Raw genomic sequence first — 13,047 nt, 5'->3', positions numbered from 1 at the left:
ATATAAAACTAAAAATACATTCAAACGATCTACTGATAACATCAAATGACCCATTAATTCATCTTCAGTTAATGAAATCAATAACTTTTTTTGTAGTTACACGCAGGTAGAAATCTGACATTAAATTTAATGTTGTAATCCTTGCCACAGTTTAAATAACTCTTGTTTGTCCATATGATATGTCCAATTCAAAATTTGTAAGCAATGTATAATGGATAGTAACGAGTTCAAGCGATTATTCTTAGCCTAAGAAGTATTTCTGTTGTGGGTATCATATCCTATTACCAATAATAATTCATGCTTACTATATTTCTTTAGTAAGGCGTGAGTTCTCTAAAGTTTTAAATGCCATAAAGTAACCTAACCAATGTATAAATTCCTCTATGATTTATTAATGTTTTGAATGCAAAATATTATAATTTTCTAACTATAATATTTTTATTCAAAACATGAATTAAATTTACATTTACATTAACATGAATACGGATTTGAAACTTAAATTGGAACTGGTAAGGATACAATTAGTAAAGGAAGCGACACGACGGCGCTTATCAAATAAAATATTCTGTCGGCAGATTTCTGCATCATCTCATACAACATCTACCCAGTTATTAAAACTGCAAGATGAAAAATACCAATTGTTTAATTTCTAATAAGACTGAAAAACCTATTATTTTTTCTAAAAATGTATACGAGACATAATTTAAAAAAATTAAAAAATATATATAATATAAAAATAATACACTCTGAACATATGACAAACTCTTCTAACAAACATTTGTTTAATTTTAAACTAAAATAAAACAACTATCGAAATATAACCGATTAAATAAAAGCATTGTAATAATAAGTTGACACTTAGGAACATACAAACGAAAAATCATATATCGCCGAATTGATAACCTTCATGTTTGAGCAAGCTTAAAACAATACAAAGTTTTATTGTACGTTACTTTTGGAATCGGTGTTCATAATAATAGATGTGTCTTCGCTTGCTAAAATCGAACATTTTTTAAAATCTTTTTTTTAATCCTTTCAAAAATTTAATTATGATATAATCATTGTACCACAATAGAACATATCCCTGGGATAAATTTCTGAATATCGAATATAAACAAATTTTCTCCACGTGATTTCAATGACTCAGTTCACAAAATTTGTTTATTTTATTGATTCAAAAAAAAAATCTGAATCTAAATAAAAATGTTTCGAATTGGTAACGCTTTACAATTCAGATATGCTTTTAAAATGACATTTATATAAAATATTTTCATTTGATTTGACGCCTTTGTTACAATTTTATTTTATAGTAGATAATATTATTATTTAGTTTCGATAGTATATCTGCAATTTTTTTTTTATGACTCAATGTGCTGTAGTCGTACATTTAGTAATTACGAATGGTCAACGGTACTCAGTCGCTTTGATCGGAAAGTCTCTGTTACGTCAGACACGTATGATTGAACACCGTTCGTGACGAAATTATTAAATATTTGCATAAGTCATTCACGCATTATTTGCAGTCCGGGACATTTGTATAGATCAAAGAAAGGCGCCTAAACAGAAGTTTTTAAGTTTTTAATATACCGGTCAAGTGCCAAAGAATGTCGTAACATTAATTTAAATGCATCAATAGCTATCTTGTATGGCAGTTCATGAGGTACGGGTCAAATGTTTAGTCGGACAAATAAAAATTATTGGGTTTTTCTGTTAAGATAGTTCCATGCCCTGGAGTTAGGCGCAGGGTTATTCCCGTTCCTCGAAAATCATGTAAAGCTTGGGCATATCGAAAGGTTAATCTTTATTGTGGCGAAAATCGATCAGGGCACATATTATGCATAAAAGAATAGTTAGATAATTATTTTATGCAACAACGTAAACGTTATATTATTATTATACAATATAAAAAATAAAAATTCATTACGTTATTTTAATCACGCAGAATTAACATAGAAATATTAAATAAGGACGCAGGACCAACCCTTTCATGTTGAAAAATTAGACCAGTTATGAGTCACTCATTTAAATAGATTTTAAAATTTGAAATGAGGTTTTGTATTTATCGTAATTAAAATAAATTTCATATCATCATCGTATTGCTCGTCTTGAGCTATTTAAATGAGATTAAATTTATATGCAGCCATTTTACGATTTTTACTTGAATATGACGGACTCAAATACTAGTACTGCAACAATTTATCAGTACCACGGCACATAAAATCAAAAACGAATAATATGATGTTTCTTAACCAGAACGCCAGAATTAAGTCGTACATATATTAATATGATTCTAGGTAGTTATTATATGTAGTTTATATTCAGAATGTAAGTAATTCGTAATATTCAAATATTTTGTTAACATTAAGTCTAAAATTTTGAAGTTTTCCGTTAGTTTATTGTTGACAAAAGGTTCTGATATCGACACAGGTTATAAGTCAATATTATTTAAATTTCAAGTGATGTAAAAATAAAAATTATATTACTTATAAGTTTTTTCTTCTGTATTTTTATTTTAATAAAGTTTTAATTTTTTTTTAAATGGAAAACCTATTCGAAATTAAGCAACCTCGAAAAACTAATCTGTTGACAGACCCGAAGTTTGAATGCCTCATCATAAGAGTTATGGTGATGCTACTTAACAAACATCTATTATGTTATATTGTATCAATATCTTTATTATATAAGTGCTTAATAAAAGATACAAGCAAAGTGACATTTTAAAACAAATACTTGACATACCATGTATATTATAAATTTTTAATCTCGATATACTCCATATCTGACCCCTTATCATACAGTCTTGTATATCAGTATATTTTGGTTTGATTTGATGTAATTGCAAAAATGTTATTTACTTAATAACAATATAAGCTCTATAAATTCTAAAGAAAAGCTAAATAAGTCACCCGTATTCTTTACGATGATCTTATTATAATAAAGAATTGTGCTATAAAATTGAAAAGCCAGTCAAATATGTCTTGACACTCGTGTGGCGCGGGGTCAGCGAGATAAGCCCGGGTAAGTCCAAGATTGATTCCCGGATCAGACGGATAGTCGCGAGCATCGGAGTGTAGACGATTCTTTACTTACGACCCACTGATCTCTATGACTGACTCCTAAAGCGATTTGTGATGCCATCCCCGACACTTTTGAATCAGAGTGGATATTGGCTACCAATGATTTATGAAGTCTAAGTACTTTAGAGTAGGTAAATACGTTCTTCGATAATCACTATAAATAAAGTCGTATTACCTCGTACTGCTGAAATGTTTATATGGGGTTGTAATAATACAACTTCAGCCATTATTCAATCGTCAGCATATTTTTCAATTCGCTTATCTTAATTCAATTTAGGCTCGAGTTACACGTTCGAATATACGCAGAACCTTTGTTGGAAGGAAATACAACAGTTTTACAGTCGTAATTTAGCGAAGTGCGAAGTTCCATCACATCGGGGGGTACGCGCATTCTCGGTTAGGTGTAAGAATATGCGCCCAGTGTTGTAGGCCTTGAATATTCCGCGGTGTTGCCACACGCAATAAATCGCAGGGAGTGATGGCGCGCTTTTTGTTGCGCGACATTTTTTCCCGCGCTAGTGCCGCATATATCACCGGCCGGTACGTAGTGACTTATGCGGTTGTCTCAGGTCCCGCTTAAAATAAACCGCGCCATTTTTTGAAAGGTATATTATTCCTTTTGTTCACTTTTTAATCGTACTTAATACTTCGTGCCTCCATCAGGTCTACATAAGGGACCGATATAATTTATTTTGTTGTTACTCTTTTAATGTCCGACAGTCCTTTACACGTTATGACTTAAAACCTGATTTGAAATCCAATTAATTTTACCTGCTCTCGACTTTTTCATGTCAAAAAACCGATATAAGATTTAGTCTTGCGAAAAGAAAAATCGCCAAATAAATCCCACACTTTATAAGGACGTAGCAGATGGAAGCGACGCGACCGCAATGCCGGTGAAGCGAAAACGCTTACAAAATAACTAAATCTTATGGGACTAAAAAGATCAATCGCAAACATTAATTGTATACAACAACGAGCCACCCTTGAAATCCAGACGACCAGGAACCGCAAATAAAACCGACCTATTAAATAAGGCAAGTCGGGGAGCGTTTTATAGGTACATTATCCGATGTCCTTTCTTCTGAAATGCGATTAAAATTGAATAGGTCCATATGTCGCCAGCAGCGGCCCCGTTGCGTCACAATCACACGGCCGGCTGCATTTTCAATTTGCCGCGAGATAAGCGCGAGTTTTGGACTTTTTCTGCGGAATGGCGGAATTGATCCGGTGACTTATGGCGAACGTAAGACGGACGGTCAATTGAGTCGGTTTCTAATTTAATTCAATGCTACTCGAAATGTATGCGACGTATTCATGTTCATTTGACCGTGAAATGTGTTAACTGTAGACGTCTGGTCCTTCAGTAATGTCGGGTTTGTTTTATGTAAAACAAATAAAAAGCCATATTGAAATATCAATAAGTATTGATAATTTATTCGCAATTTTATTTAAAATACACAACTTCACAATGTTTCGTTTTAAAAACTAAAACTTTAGGTACGGGATATCGTTACAGGCTGTTCTGCGGTGATCGCTAATTTACATTTTTAATATTTTGAGTTTTTTTTATTCTCTAAGGTCATTTACATTTTTATATTTACACATACTTTTTGATATTGAAACAATGATTTTAGGAAATGTCATTCATGCTTAAGCATTTTATTTCTCGTAATGTCATCCCCCAAAAACAAAATTTCGCGATTAATTTATGGCCACACAATGTCTTATTTTTATAAAGTACAGCAATACAAATAATTCATGTAATGTTTTATAACAAATCAAGATACATACAGTTAATCTGTTACAACCCAATCTTGTGACCTAAGTGTTCTTTAGTTAGACGAGAAACGTTTTGTGACAGTCGAAAATAATTGTTTCTCATATTGACAATGTTTTATCGTAAATTTATTTACAAAGTACGAGTTACATCTATCATATAAATTACTATTGCGTTTTAATAAAGACTACACGAATCGAATTTACAAAAGAAACATCTGGAATTTTTGAACACATCACAATTCCTATAGCGAACCGAACAGTTCAAATTAAATACAATATAAAAATAAAACAATCTATACAGGAACGGAATATAACTTAATAAGATATGTACAAATACACAATTTTTTTACGAAAGATACCTACTTATATATTTATATAAATCATCTAAGCGGACATAGTAATCTTATCTAATATTATAATACTGTACAATTTCGCTAGTTACTTCACCTTGTAAAAAGAACTTAGATCCGCGCCACACTTACCTACCGAATCGAGCAACCGGTAGCCGCTTCGAGTGTATACATATTTTGTAACACAATTTAAACTTTAATGTTTATTACAACTCACTATTTCACTGCGTACCTTCATTTATAAGTACATCGATTTTGCCAATATTTTCAAGTAACATATAGTTAAAGAAAAAACATTTTAACTTTAATTATCAATATAAATTAAAAAGGAACTTTAATTTATCAATTGATCCACAATTAAAAAAACGGCAAAATCGATTTACGGTGATCGATAAACTCGACATACCAAAAAGATCAGTAGCAGTCGACTTAGGATCCGGTAGTTTAGAGTGATACGACTTATTATTCGTAGGGAACGAATCACGGTATATAAAAGACATTGGGATAACAACTGGTTTTAATCAGATATGTTTGATCAATTCATCAATCCGAGTTGATGTTTGGGTGTATAGCGCTTAGAAACATCAATTCTGTCACAGTCTTATAAATTAGTGTGATGTGTCGTAGTATTTGTGTTATTGATGACCTATCATGCTACAAGTGAAATCACAGTATCTATTTTGTGATGTATTTGTCCCAGATCGCACCTGGCGAGACGTACCTACATTTCCACCGTATTCGTGCTCTTGTTTGGTTGACTTATCACGTGTACTCGCTCCTCCAGCCCGTCTGTAAAGAAATCGTCTTGTTATCGTCTAGTTTACACATAACTCATTAACATTTATAGAAAGACCAAAGATATGTCGTTCGATAACAAATCCGTTAAGACAACCTCGAAATTGAAGCAAACATTTAAACGATTCCAGCTAATTTGAGAAAGTTTTATTCACAATTAGAATTGTAAGGGTGAGCTATATTAGAGATATAAATTACTTACCATAGAATTTAGTTGCGCGAGGTGGTGGTGATGATAGGGATTATGCGATGTCGGTGGTGGGGCAAAGCCCTGATGTGGGGCTCCATACCAGTGCGACATGTGCGCCGCCGCGGGGTGCACCAGCCCTACTTGGTGTTGACCTATAGACATGGAAAAACGTTACTAGTTTGCTAATTGTATATTTATAAGTATTTTAAGAATGGTAAATATTCAGCTTATCAAAAATGCTCCTATTATAACATTCTAAACATTTCCAAGACATAAATACATATTGATTATTATTAGTTTGTCAGGTAGACGTTGATATGAAACATAGACAATGTTACTCATATCTTTAAATGTGACTTAATATTATTCAATCTATTTTAGTAAAAAAAGATGATGTTCCATAATTTTTTATTTGATGTAGCCCTTATGCGAAGCATCAACAGATCAAATCTCAAATATTGAAAACAATTCATTCACAGCACTCATAATTAACTAAAAATAACAGTGATCAATAAGTTTTATCGATTCTTACCGAAATCCATAGCCGATGGGAAGGCCGAACCACCAAAACCTTTGGTGGCATCTCCGAGAGGCTTGATCATGTCTCCCATGACACCGCCCAGAGCGAGTGCGCACGCGCCTCCTCCACCCATTCCCATACCACCCTTCTTCTTCTTGCTTTTACTGCTTAGCTTGCGATTTCTTGTTTGAATACCTTCTTTCTTCATTGTCAATGGCCGATTTACCTGCGAACAAAAAAGTTACATTTGTAAAACAAAAACTTTTTTTAGCAGTAATGTGATCAAGTATGTTTTTCCTGTCTCTGTTATTTGTTTTGTAAACAAAACAGTCCAATCAAATAATAATGATCTTAACCTGAAAAAAGGCATTAAAATTTAATTAGGCAAGTGCATTCGTCCTGTATCGTTGCATGTCGTAAGTACACCGTTATCTTAATATGTCTGCCTACAAAAGGAAATGCCAGTTCACCTACTCGGTAGCACGTAGGACATTCGTCGTTGAACCATGTTAACATGAGTTTAACAATCGTAGCAGCCTGACTCAGTTTTACCAAAGCGTTCCAACTTTATTGCTTTGACATGACATTATAGCTGTATAAAAAACGTTTGCAAACTAATTTGGAATGCTAAGTAAGAAGTATAAAGGCGAGCCGAGACCATAAAATGGTATCACAATGGGCTGTGTGCGAATATTTAGCTGTTTGGTTGCCGAAGCCGACATGCGTGAAGTGGACCTACGACGCATCCTAATTACAGCAGCGTTGCACTTTGTGACTACATTTGTTGCTGGTGGGAAACTTGAGTTACGTCATCACACATTCGTATGCCGAATTGCTAAGGATCGTGTTTATTAGTGGCAATCGTGCAACATTATCTGTTATTTTTTGTTGTTCATTCTAAGGAAGTCACAATATAAACAGCAGGATATGAACTTGAATCTTTGAGGGTTTCTATTAAAGTGTCTTATTTTGCAAATTTTACGCAATGGATTAAGTTCTAAGTTGGATAAATTGCCGTTAGTTTTGTAAGGAACTACACTTGATTTGATCAATTGAATATCTACTGGAAGAATGTTGCAATCTATGAATTTCAAACTCACACGTATATATTGCTAAATAGCATTTTCACATCTCATTCTGCTATGTAGCTTGATCTTCGCTCCTGATACGAGAATAACCTTAGGTGAAGCTAAGTACATATAATTTTAATGCAAGGTATTCTTGAGAGCGCTAAGAAAGCACCGGCAGTTTTATTGTTTTGCGTGCGAATTGCACTTTCATATTTGAGCAATTCGCGGGTCAAGTATCTCGGTCACTTTCTGCATTGCATCGTTATTTCCAAGAAGCGTGCGTCACGACGGACGGACGGACGGACAATGAGTTATTCATCGCCTTCCATGGAACTTGGCGGCGGCATGTGGCCTAAACGCACGATTTCATTGCACCCGCGCCTGCCGCCGGCACCAGCTCATACGCATGACCTGATCTTATTTACGCTTTTGGTGTAACGCGTGTGGCGCTAGCGAAACGAACATTAATCTTCCGATGACATTTATATTAAAACGCCTAACATAAGAAATTGCTACTGAAATCTTCACGCAAACTCAACTACCTCTTAAGTGAACCAACAATGCATATAAAAAGCAAATCGCACTAAGATCTACAAGCAGACCATAAAAATGTCAGCAGGAAATCGCGCACGTGACCCATGGTCGTCAAACCCGCTTAATTAATGGACGGCGACGATACTCGTTTAGTAAAATATTTAAGATTATATTAAAATATGATCTAATGACATAAGAATCATTTATAAAATATGATTTTATCATAACAGCAGAGATGGTATATTGGATATAACACGTGGATAATAATCGAACATCGCATATCCGATTCCGGTCAACACCACTGTTTTTTTTTATGTACTTAAAATTCACCTCGTGTTCAGCAGTAAAGGAAAACATCGTAAGGAAATCTGTTTATGTCGCATAACCTTCATTCGACTCCATTATCCAACAACTCGGATTATGCCAAATAATGGGACAAGCTTAAAATCTTCTCCATAAAACAAGAGTCAAAAAAGTAGAGCATTCTTCATTCCTGTCTAAAAGTAGAACATTCACCATTTGTTACTTTCTTACTTTTAAATATGAATCTAGAAAAAATAAATAAGCTTAAAATTGCAATTATATGATTTTCGCTTCAATTGGACACAAGTGCGTTTTTAATCTTCGACAATGGAAGGTCATTTAAACCGGCAAGTGCAGTAAAACCGTGCGTGCTAATTCCCAATGTCCCTAATACGTTCCTACGAATCGCCCACACATCACGACACTCGCATACCGCGCCGTCGCTGCTTGCAATTGAACCAATATAAAATGCATTAACATTAGCACTGCCGGCAGATTTAGCGCAGCGTAATTAGGTCATTGAGAAGCCTTCGGTGTGTTGGAAGCGAATGCATCAAATACATAACACATGGTTATAATACAGCCAAATGTATCATTAGATATAAACTCCGAAAACGAACGGATCGCCAACTTTCCTGGATCCTTCCTTTCTTTAAAGAGGTACAATAATGCTCATATGAATTTAGTTGGAAATGTCAAAGTGTTCAAAGAAACAAATAGTACATCAAACAGGAAAATGTTCCCAAGTTCGCAATCGTCATACGTTGTTTGCATGCGAAATTCAGTCCCTTTTAAGGATTATAGTCCCATAACCGGCGCCGCGGAAGGCGTATCTGTACCTAAAATGGGTACCTAGGTGTACCCGAGTACAGTTAGTACTTAGATCTCAAGACATCCGCCATGTTGGAGCTGAATTGCTTAATAACTGGCCATTATGTCAGGTTAATTACATTGCCGTTCCCACTGAGACGATGCGCTCTGTATACACGAAGGCATTGCGGGCTTGTTGCATCCGACTTATACACAATATGTAAGCACCTACATACATACAACAAAAATATAAAAGAATAAAATGCATAGTTAACTGTTTATGACATGTCCAAACCTTATTGTGAGTACTAATTAAAAATATATTATTTATTATATTTATCCGATTTACGTTCGAAATATTTGAATCGAGTAGGTAAACTTTTGTAATAAGTACGTAAGATGTTCTAATTTTTAAATGTCCAAACATTTTCTCCTATCATATAAAAAGCAGGCACTTAGCGTACAAAAACAATAACAATTACGAAGAGAAATATCTTGGTCATATGCTAGTGAATCCGTTTCCTTGCTAACGATACACGCACTTTGCATGCAACATTCCGCCTCTTTGTACGGCCGACCAAACGATATACATAAATCCTTATGCGATATAAATTCTTATTTCTACTATAGATAGAGATCATATTCGTGCAAGCTTATTCGCTATCTACGTAATAGAAAAGTCTATATCAACATCACATTAACACACAATTCTGATATCAATGGAATAGCAATAAAGGTTACTTTGGCTCCGATAATAATTGGTTGTATTGTGATGTCTTGTAAATTGAAGCTGGAAATATAATTTTCAATAGATAGCAGTTTTAATGCTTAGTGGAGGAAAAGCAGGTGAATGCTTCCATGTGGACGCATGTATGTACGTAATTTGATATTGTATTTCTTTATATACATTTATATTCTTTTTAGTTCGAGGTTTTCTGTAACTTATGATTCGCAATTTTCGAGACAACGGAAATGTAGTTTGACAATAAACGTTCATAATCAGATAATTTATCTGGATGATATTGAGTAACAAATATTTGATAGAAATATACTTGAAAATGTCATACAATTTTGTAACTTTTACTAGTAGTTAGTACTGCTGGTAGGTATCTACTATTCACTCACCAGCAACCAGTAATACAAAAATGTAATACATAGATTAAATAAGATAATATTTAACAGAGAAACATTAGTATTCAATCTTTACCACAAAACAACTTCATTGATTTGACGTTTTGTTATTATCAACCATAAACATAACCATTATAATATTAAACAGTGTGGAAATATCCCACGGAAAGGAAAGGTCCTCCTCTCTTCTTAAGATAGGTTTAGATCTTATCACCATGCTACTCAAGTGAGCCACAGATTCTGCATGCAGTTTTCTTCATAAAATGCTAAACATGTGCATGAAAAGTCACCGCTGCTTACCAGGATTTTAAAGCGGGTTTAAATATTTCTGGTGTAGCTCGGTTCTTATAGAATATAAATGGCACAAAATATATGTAATATCGTAGCACTTATGTACAAACGTTCACAATCAAGTTGCTGAGCAATTACAAGGCGACGCGCGACGTCATGGCTCTATGGCGATGCCGTTAGGGTAGGATCGCATGTGTAGTTCGCATTCACCTATATGTCGATCCTAGCCTTGCACTCCATCCTTAAATAACTCTTAACCAACAAACTTCTACAATACGAAGTTATTGTAATTCATTTCTCCGTCAAATATTTATTTTATGTTTAATCCGTAATTTTTAATTTCAATTTGATATCAGAAGCTATCACTGTATTTTGTTGTATTGTAGACATATTTTACTAGAAACTAAATTACTTATAACAAGCTCTCGTTACGTTCTGTACCGTGTTGTTAAATCAATTATAATGGCAGGATAAATTACCAAGTTTACATCATTTCTGAATGACGGAACAATTTATATTTAAAAAAAAAAATCGAAAAAAATACCCGTTCATTGTGAAAAATGTTTTCGAGCTTGTTTGCTGTGCGTGTGAATAATTACGTTAGGTTTCTAGCGTACGTGCTATCTGTTCCCATCTGGCCACAGCCGCCATAAAACCACTCAAATGGGAAAATAACAGGCTCACATACAATGCCATGGAAAATGCGGCCCCCGATGCGCATAATTTTTCCGACAGCTAGAAAGCTTTATACTCACGTCCGTGTGTAATTAAAGCGGTATTTCGAATGTTTTACTGAGTTACAACGAAACAAAGGAAAATCGATATGGATACTTGCACTTAGTTCGTTTACATTTGATATTCAATCCAATTAATAATTATAGTACTCAACTATTATAACATGATAACTATTTTAACCCACAATACTTTAACAACGAATAGTGAGATTATTCTTCAAATTTGTTATATCGCCGTAGATTTATTATAAATTATATTTAATACAAATATAATACGCGGTTGTTTCAAAGTGAATCGTAACGAATATTTGAACTTAATTTCAGTCGGTCAAACAAAAGAACAAACATAAAACGAAATTCGGTACCGTTCCAAATGTTCCAATTGTCGCAACAAAACCAGAACAAAATGGAATGCAACAGACACGAAGCGAGAGAAATTGTACAAACTCCGCTTAGCTGTAAATCAATCGATAAAGATCAGATAAATTAGACAGGCGTACCAGTGCACGACAAACCTTAAGAATTAGCAACCAATTACACAACAAAAAATGTACACCCATTATCAAGCAAAAAACCGCCTTAAATGGCTTTATTGAAACTGATCGCTGTCACGTGCGACTTTTGTTTTTGTCGGATAATAGCCCATTGATGTCGATGTTTACCTAAATAACGATTGCAATTACCATTATAATGGAACCGACCATCTTTCGTAATAACTATCATAACATTCGTAGCGAAGCCTGTCAAAGACGAAAACTTATGTAGATATTTATAATTCGTTTAATTCACAAGATAACATTAAAAATATAATCAAGTTAATACGTCCCGATTAATCTTGTATGTTTGCCTACGCCCCGAGTCTATGAGTTAATTTATTTTAATAGAATATGTATCATAAATGCCTATAAAATAATGCACTGCTAGCATTTGCTACCTCGTTGGCCTTTAGCTAGTTTATATGACTGCACAGTTAATATTTTTTTCGGGCTGCTACCTAAGTTTGGTAACTAATTTGGTACCTAAGTAGTCAGTAAAACACTAATACTTCCCATGCCTCGGAAGTCATGTAACATTGATGGTATAATGCGCGAACTCACTCTAGCTGTGTCAGATCAATATTCCTTTATATTTTATAATACAGGAATCACAAGAGATCACAGAGAAAAGGAGATCACAGTTTCATCCTTATTAATTCACCTGTGATCAATACATATTTGTTTACTGTAATATCGCCGCAATTGGCTTTTCTCCGTTAAGAATATCCGCCTTGACCGAAATCGATCAGGTGTACATCATTAATATGACATAAATTATAATAAGGCTACCTTTATATTTAACTTGACCCTAATTAGCGTAATTAAAAACGTTGTATTTTTCTTTTAACTTTCAAATTAAATTAAAAAAATAATTATGCCCTATTTCAGGACATACTCAATCATCTTTCTACATAACAAAGCTTA

General features: G+C 33.9%; 1 protein-coding gene across 3 annotated transcripts in view; it reads right to left on the bottom strand.

Annotated features, from left to right (window-relative positions):
• Window positions 1-4,486: 4,486 nt before the first annotated feature.
• LOC113393260 (GATA-binding factor C-like) overlaps window positions 4,487-13,047 on the bottom strand; it is an 84,239-nt gene continuing 75,678 nt past the window's right edge. For all 3 annotated transcript variants that reach the window (XM_026630050.2, XM_026630051.2, XM_026630052.2), the window contains 3 exons: window positions 6,727-6,940; window positions 6,207-6,346; window positions 4,487-5,998 (listed from right to left, as the gene is read on the bottom strand). In XM_026630050.2, the coding sequence (XP_026485835.1) occupies window positions 5,972-5,998; window positions 6,207-6,346; window positions 6,727-6,940 (381 nt within the window). In that variant the 3' untranslated portion in view covers window positions 4,487-5,971. The remainder of the gene's footprint in view (window positions 5,999-6,206; window positions 6,347-6,726; window positions 6,941-13,047) is intronic.

This window comes from Vanessa tameamea, chromosome 6, assembly GCF_037043105.1.
Source record: "Vanessa tameamea isolate UH-Manoa-2023 chromosome 6, ilVanTame1 primary haplotype, whole genome shotgun sequence".
Lineage (NCBI taxonomy): Eukaryota > Metazoa > Arthropoda > Insecta > Lepidoptera > Nymphalidae > Vanessa > Vanessa tameamea.
Note: the sequence above shows the minus strand (reverse complement) of the source record. Positions and strands in the feature narration are given on the sequence as shown.